This window comes from Haplochromis burtoni, unplaced genomic scaffold, assembly GCF_018398535.1.
Source record: "Haplochromis burtoni strain Fernald_Lab_line unplaced genomic scaffold, NCSU_Asbu1 Contig_21, whole genome shotgun sequence".
Lineage (NCBI taxonomy): Eukaryota > Metazoa > Chordata > Actinopteri > Cichliformes > Cichlidae > Haplochromis > Haplochromis burtoni.
This window is the reverse complement of record NW_024582382.1, coordinates 1,724,936-1,732,757: the sequence shown is the minus strand read 5'-3', so window position 1 is coordinate 1,732,757 and position 7,822 is coordinate 1,724,936. Positions and strand designations below refer to the sequence as shown.

The following is a 7,822-nucleotide window of genomic DNA, read 5'->3' as shown; positions in this document are numbered from 1 at the left end:
TATAAAATAAAAACTGGGACGCTTGCAAATACTTCAGGCAGCGAAAACTCTTGTTGTAAAAAAAACAAAAAGCAGGAAAAGTATGCCAATACACATCCCTACGAACTAACATTTATAAAATAAAATAATATACTGGTTCAATGTTATTAAGCAAGAACATTAAGGTTTTTAATAGTCCCACCCTTTAATAAAGTCAGCCTTTCTGTCCTTTACTACTTATTTCATCTTAGTGTGGAAAATTTAAATATCACATACAGGTGCTTTAACTAAAGCAGAAATTAATGCACCAGCCTTGTATCCGTTGTAAAATAACACTTCATAGGATTTTCCTGACATGTTCAAATAATTATAAAAAGTTAATGGTGAACTGGACTTTACGCAGAAGCAGAGCATAAAGTGTTTTACGAGCCAGCTGTTCCATGCAGGTGATATGGCCAATGATCAGACAAAACAAAACTGAATGAAAAAGCTCTGCTCCCCCCCTTTAGCATTATTTTGTAGTTTGTAATCCTCAGTGGCTGTGTTTTTCCTTTTTCATCTCATGTACATTTAGGTTTCAGATGGAGTGTTTCAGTCCATTGTTACCGCTGAAGAGACACCCAAGCTTTGGCTGCAATTCACTCCACACCTCCCCCATCTAAAAAGAAAGGGAAAACAATAGTGTATTTTACTGCACAGAATATATTGCTCAATAGTTTCCAGCTTTAAAAAAAAAAAAAAAAAAAAAGAAGCATTCAAGTGCTTGAACCACAGAAACTGAAAACCAGCGATCAGAAGGAAGTACATAACCATTACTGCTTTGCTTGGTTTCTAATCCCAGATGAAAAAGTTCGGTCTGTTCAGCTGTACCATCCATCAGTTTCAGTAGCCAATTTAAAACTTATTTGACCTTCCTGGAGTGGTGTCGCCATAAAGGCGGATCTGTAGAAAAGTTATTTTCAAAAAACTGTCTCACCTCTCGGTGTCCTTGGACCTGGGAGTTAACAAAAGATCCGAGAATGTGCGAGGTAATCGGAAGGTAAGTGAAGATAAGCTGTGTTTCTTGATGAAGGCAGAATAGGGAGAAGTAGTTACGCAGCTCCATGGTCTGGATGGCATTTTCTTGCTGTTATTAGAATAAACATACAGGAAGATGTCTTTACCGTTTATTAAAGGATGGAAATGATTAGAAATAAAACACTTTATAGAGTAAGCATTGTCTATTTTCATATGTACAAGTGTTGGTACTAAATAAGGAAAAAAAATAAAACATGATGAAGCTCTACTCTCTTTGCCAAAACAAGAAGCACACAAATTATTCAATTACATTTAAAAGAGTCTATAGGATTTAAAATTTTCCATTTTGTGTTGTCACGTCAACACTGCAATTACCTTTCATCATTCATTTATGACTGTTGTACATAATAATACATATCTCACATATCAGTCAACTAATAATCTCTGTTTTTAGAGAGCATTATATGCATTGATGGGACACTTTATGTATATTTTGTCTGCATAACCATCTCCAGGGTTTACAGAGAATGGCTTGAAAATGCTTTGTTAATGACAGAGGTCAGAGTGGAATGGCCAGGCTGCTTCGATCTGATAGGAAAGTAACAGAAAAATAAATAAAAAGTAGCAAAAGAGCATCTCTGAATGCACAACACATCTAACCTTGAAGCAGAAGGGCTACAACAGTCAAAGACCACACTAGATACCATTTCTGTCAGCTAAGAACAAGAAGCCGAGTCTACAAATTCACACAGATTCACCAAAACTGGAAACTGATGAGTCTTGATGTCTGCTGTGAGATTCAGATTGTAAGGTCAGAATTTGGTGTAAACATCATGAAGGCATGGATCCACCCTGTTTCGTTCAGGCTGGTGATAGTGATGTAGAAACACGGGGATATTTTCTTTGCATACTTCAGGTGCTTTAGTACCAGTTAAGTGTTTAAACAGTCTATTGAGGAGTATGCCTGTCCCTTTATGACCACATTGTCCCCATCTTCTGATGGCCATTTTCAGCAGGTTAACATGACAATGTGTTCACTGTACTCGAATGGCCTTCATAGTCAATACATCTCAATCTAATAGAGCACCATTGGGATGTAGTGGAACAGGATAATGTGCAGCTGACAAATTTCTCTCATCCCCAACATTTTAATTTTTTTATTTTTTAAATGGCTCACAAGGCTATAGCTCCATTCATATGCAAACCCACACAATTATACGGTCAGTGTGTGTGTTTTCAGGGCACATGTTACTTTTATATGAACTTCAGTCACTGTAGAATTTTACTTTTAAAGCAATAAAGAAGTTCACACTCTAAAGGCTCACAAAAAGAGAAGATGAAATGATCACCTGAACAATTCGCGATTCCAGCTGCTCCACAGATGCCTGCTCTTTGTGCTGCACAGTGGCACTCATCATCTGCCTCTTCATCACACTGTACTTGTGCAATGCTTTCTGGTGCTCGTGGAGGACGCCCTTCTCATGCCGCTCACAGAGATCCTTGAGAAACAAAGTACTTCTTTATTTGACTCCAAATTGTAGGGAAACACGCTGTGCTGCACATAGCAACCAGGGGTAATGGAAGAACTTTATGCATGTTGTTTTTTGGTTAATAGATTTGATAGACGCTGTGGAAAATGATTTCTTGTTAACCCACCAGCTGCTTTGCAAAATCAAAAAAATTCCACCCACGAATAAAAACAGCAATTTCAATGGAGTGAGGTTAAAACAGTCCATTACATAATAGTCTGACTTTGGTTACTAAATGCACTTCAATTTAAATTTACAAATATTTATTGTGCTTCTATCAGAAAACAGCAGGCGGAACTAAAGTAACTGCCACACAAAAGGTTGAGGATCCCCTGGAGGTGGAGTGAAAGGCGAGAACCAAAAGTGAAACTCACTCACCCTGTACGACTGCAGCAAATCCAGGAAAAGATTCAATTTTTCCACAACATCATCTTCTTCTCGCCGGCCCTGAGGACATTAACAAAACAACATTTATTACCCAGTGCCAGTTTTGGACAAACACAGCAGAGCAGGTGGTGAAGATGAAAGACTGAGGGCTGTACCTGCTGAGCAGCTTTGTCAGACAGCACAGCAAACTCCACAGAAAGGCTCTTCAGCGACTGGCGCAGGGTCCCCCAGGTGCTTTGTGAAGAGGCCAAGGAGGGAAGAGGCGAGGCATCTGAGCCCAGTGTACTGCAGAAAATACAATATTACAGAGGGAGAAAGTAATATTGTGGTGTGCTAGCTGCCAAACTCATTTCAAGTTAACAACCAGGAACAGAATCACAGATAACACTGAGGATTTGAACCTTATTACCAAAAACTCCAATACCTGCGGATACTACAGAAAGATTAAGTTTATACCCGTAATAATAAAATACCTGAGCTCTTTGCCAAACATGAGGAGATCAGATGCATTGTCCTTAGAGCGCTCCACCATTTTCTCAGCTCTGTCCCGCAGCCTCTGGAAGCTGTTGTGGATATTTCTAATCATCTCTCTGCTTGTCGAAAACTGAGCCTGAATGTCAGCTGGGAGATATTCCTGTAACGCAAGCGAGGCAAAGCTCTTTTGTGCCGTCTGAATCCTTAAAAGCAGGCGATTCTTTATGAGAAAAGTACAACTGGAGTCATCAGCCATGTGCAAACCTTTGCCTGAGTTGCGATTCTGTTAATCATGAACTCGTCACCCGTTTTCTTACAAGTGTCACGCAGCCTAGACTGAACATCCTGTGTGGGAAGAGGAGGGTGAGGAGGTCAGAGTTTGGGGGGGGGGGGACGACACAGATTAGCTAAAACAGGATGCATTGCACTGTCAGTCATCATGACCATAATGCTTACTGTGCAACAGCCAGCACAAAAGAAACAGGGAGTAAGTTAAAGAAACGACATACAGAGCCACTGAAAGTGAGGAAGGTCTTGACCAGCTCATCCTCTGAGAAGAAGGGATGTCGAGCCACCAAGTTAAGAAATCTGCCGAGACCACGTCTCCTCCCCTCAATGAACTCCCGCTCGGAGAGCGAGGTCAGGACTGTGGACAGACGCAGCAGAGAGCAAACACGATGAGCAGTTTGACCAGGAGTGTTAGCACTGACAGAGAGGGGTGTTCGGGGTATAAAAGGGGGCAAACTTTAGCTTAAACTTGAAGTCCATGTCAATTTACTCAAAAACCATAAATGGAGAACTCTTCCGATGTTATGCATCAAAAAGCACCAATGGTGGAAAGGTTGATTTGCATATGATGATACATTTTTTTAAAATATTCTACAGTTGATTAAGACGTAAGGGAGTCGGTGTCTAACCAAGCGTGTTTGTGAGGATTCATCAGTGCATAAGAATCTACATAAAGAGGAAACAGCTGGATTTTTACACATCACTAGTTTCTTTATTTTTATTATTTATTCTTTACCCGCCAAACTGCTTGGCCACGTGTTTGTCAACCATTCTGTCGAGAGTATACACCCAAATAATCTCCAAACAAATCTGAAGTAATAGACATGTTCAGCTAAAAAAAATAAACTGTAAAATGATTCGATGCAGAAACAAAGACCCTGACCTACCTCCTTTTAACATCCTTTTAGGTGGCAAAGCTGGCACGACTCTGTAGGCAAATCTCTGAAGCAAAACCTCGTGGAAGACATCAAAGTCGCTATAACGCCGGTAAACTGATATCTTATAACGCTGAATAAAACAAAAAGACAAGAAAATTTAAGAGAAAGAGTAATAGTGTAGTAGTTCACATAGTGTTCTAGACCATTGGAACACACATATTTAATGTATCAGGTTTTACCTGGCTGGTGACCTGGTACTCCACATGTTTGAGGAACAGGCCTTTCTTCTCAGGAATGAGCTCCACCTGGACCGTGTCTTTCCCCAGAAGCCCGTCCAGCGTCTGCGACAATGTCAGCACGTCGTCCTGAGCCGGCTGCATCCTCAGCGTGCTCAGGTCCCTCGGCTCCCCGAGCTGAGGTTTCGGTAACTCTGACAACCACACAGCAACAACCAAGATCCAATATTTGTTTTCCGTGATTGAATCAATGAATCTAGAGAGAAGTGAATTTCCCAACTGCGAGGAATGCCGATGTTAAAACCAAGACTACGTGTTTCCCTCTGTTTGTCTCCTGCTAGCCCAGTATTGTGTGTAGCATTCATGTGATCTGCTTTTCATTTCTTCTAGGACATTCCAGGAAGAACGTGAATTGAATGTAATGTACTCCCACAAATGCATAAGACTCATTCTGGAGCTGACAAGGAAGTGGCATGCAGCAAGCTGCCACACTGGCCACACCTGAAATAACAGAGAGGGCCTTAAATAATCACAGAAGGTCGGGGATGGATCTAACTCAAGCCAGCATAATGGCTACCTCAATGAAAACCATAAAAACCTCTCCCCCTGTCATCTTCCCTCTGTGGGGCTAGTGAAAGAATGCAACACTTAAATATAGCAAAGTCTTCCCTACCAAAATAAAATAAAACTAAATGAAGCCACGTGAGGCAAGTGAAATGAATATTTTATGCAGTTGGTACTTTTCGGTTTAGAGCTGTCATTTAAAAAAAACCTTCTATTTAAAAGTGAAACCTTACATCTACATGGTCAATAAAAAGAGCGACATTTGTATCTTTGCAAATCATTTATCCTGACAGCAGAGGAAATGCTGGCGTTGCCGTTTTACACACTGAAGACTTTCCAAACTACTCATTAAGTAAAACATTTACTACACTGCTGTCACTGTCCCCTACCTAGTATGCAGTTCTCCAAGAGTTTGGGACTCGGTTGCTTGCCCTGCTGAGCGAGAGCAATCAAAGCGAGTGCTTTATAGAGTGATAATTTGCTCAGGAATCCATCGGAGGAGTCAAGATGCTCAGCAATCTGAAGAGAACAAAGACAATATGGCCTCAGGGTCACAATCTTACAGTCTGACAACCAAATTCAAATGTGGTTTACAATCCTTTTGCGAAAAGTGCGCAGTATACACAAAGGCAATGATATGCAATGAGGTCAGGGAAGGGGAAATGGGAAACCTGCAGACATTGTAACTTCAGAGGAATTTCATATTGTGGATGTGTTGTACATCTCAGCATTAATGCAAACAAAAACCACGGGGATACACCGCTATGTATTCAATGCCTACAAGCCAACAATACTTCCTGCTGATAAGATATTCATCCCACTATCATTTGTCTCAACCACTCCTCCAACTCAGGGTGACAGGGGCACTGGAGCCTATCTCACAGTGGCGACCTGATAAAATATTATGTCTTTATCTACTCTGTCTGCATTTGCTAACACTAACTCACAAAGCATCCCTTATCAAAATTAAAGTGAACAGTTGAGCAAAAATGTGGCATAGCAGCCCATTTAATTTATTAAATTGTCTCTTTGACTAAAGGCTTCAATTCACCAGTCTGTAATCCTTTTCTATGCCAGCCTCATGTCACTATAAAACTGTGAGTGCATGTGTCACATTGGTAATATGCAAAAAATAGGGATGAGTCAATGGGATATTCCTCTATTATTTCGGTTCAGTGTGGGCTGTATAGTCCATTACAGTAGGCTGCTTTGGGCCAGTGCCGGTTAATAAGTAAAAGTTACAGTTTTAAATAACACTGCAGTCTCTACCTGTCGCAGCATGAATGCTTTAAATGTGGACCCCGCACCTGGTTTAAGACCACCTTGGAGAGATCGGTCCTTTGGAGCAGCCGCTGAAAAACCTCAACCTGCACTCTCTCATCTGTCCTACAGCGGATGGCCTCATGCACTTCCCTGTAATAGGCAGGAACTGAGCCTAAAAGAGGAACAACACCTACATAGCATCACAACTGCCCAAATATGAGAAATATGCCATCATTATAATGAAGTGGTAACCAGTGCAGGGGTCACGAGAAACTAATTTTATGAAACTACAGGATTTATTTCCTATCTCGTGGTTTTATATTACCCCTCATAGAAATTACAGGCTACTGTGTTGCCTTGAATCTTTTAAGGCATCCAAAAAACAGACAAAAAAAAAAAACAAACAAACAAGAAAGAAAGAAAAAAAACATCGGGAATTATTATATTAACAACTTCAGTTTTAGAGCAGTGCGGACTAGATAAGATTAATACAGCTCAGATAAGATCACTACGGGGTTTTTAGGTATTTCAGTGGGCAAGGGAAAGTTTTCCAAATGGAAGTAAAACAGCTCCCAAACTAAGTAGCACTGTTCACCGCTTACATAACCTTTACCGGGAAAAATCACCAAGACTGTAGCTTTACTGGTATCAAGAAAGCATCAACTGGTGAGATAAAACGCGCACATGACGGCTTTTTAAAAGAAGATTGATTCCGATCGTAATGTTGCCTACTCAGAAATTCTCATAGCGATTTTAGTTCGCAGGAATATTCACACTTTAAACTTTTCCGACATCGCAACGTCGAGAAAAATAAATAAATCCAATGTGGAAATCATTTGGCGATAGTGTCATAAAAAGGACTTTTAAGAAGTTTTGGCACTCTACCTTCACTGATCTCTCCTGCCATGGTTCAGCCTGTCATGTGAGCACGGGAGCACCTCCATGTGATTTCCTGAAGAAAAGAAAAAAAACATGCAATTTATTTCTTAAAGTTGTAGCGATCGCTGGCTCAAGTCCGAGCCCAGAGATGAATAATCCACATGAATTAAGTGCAGTAATTTACTTACAGCCACAGTTAATCACCAATTGTGCCTTTAAACTGCATTAATCCGAACCAAGAAACGGATCTGGGGTGTGAAGAAGCGATTTATGAAGCTCCCAACTCTGTGAGACCGAGGTTTATCAGACTTGCAATGGGGGAAAATGT

The 7,822-nt window shown here is 40.7% G+C and overlaps 1 protein-coding gene across 1 annotated transcript; it reads right to left on the bottom strand.

The window, feature by feature from the left end:
* Positions 1–535: 535 nt before the first annotated feature.
* Positions 536–7,819, bottom strand: snx8a (sorting nexin 8a). The gene is made up of 14 exons (XM_005920290.3): positions 7,683–7,819; positions 7,501–7,567; positions 6,660–6,787; positions 5,742–5,871; positions 4,792–4,982; positions 4,562–4,682; positions 3,896–4,032; positions 3,651–3,731; positions 3,386–3,546; positions 3,068–3,197; positions 2,904–2,972; positions 2,346–2,495; positions 956–1,105; positions 536–637 (listed from the first exon to the last, which is right to left on the bottom strand). Exons 2-14 carry the CDS (start codon positions 7,520–7,522, stop codon positions 557–559), a joined length of 1,551 nt encoding a protein of 516 aa, XP_005920352.1. The 5' UTR covers positions 7,523–7,567; positions 7,683–7,819; the 3' UTR covers positions 536–556.
* Positions 7,820–7,822: the final 3 nt, after the last annotated feature.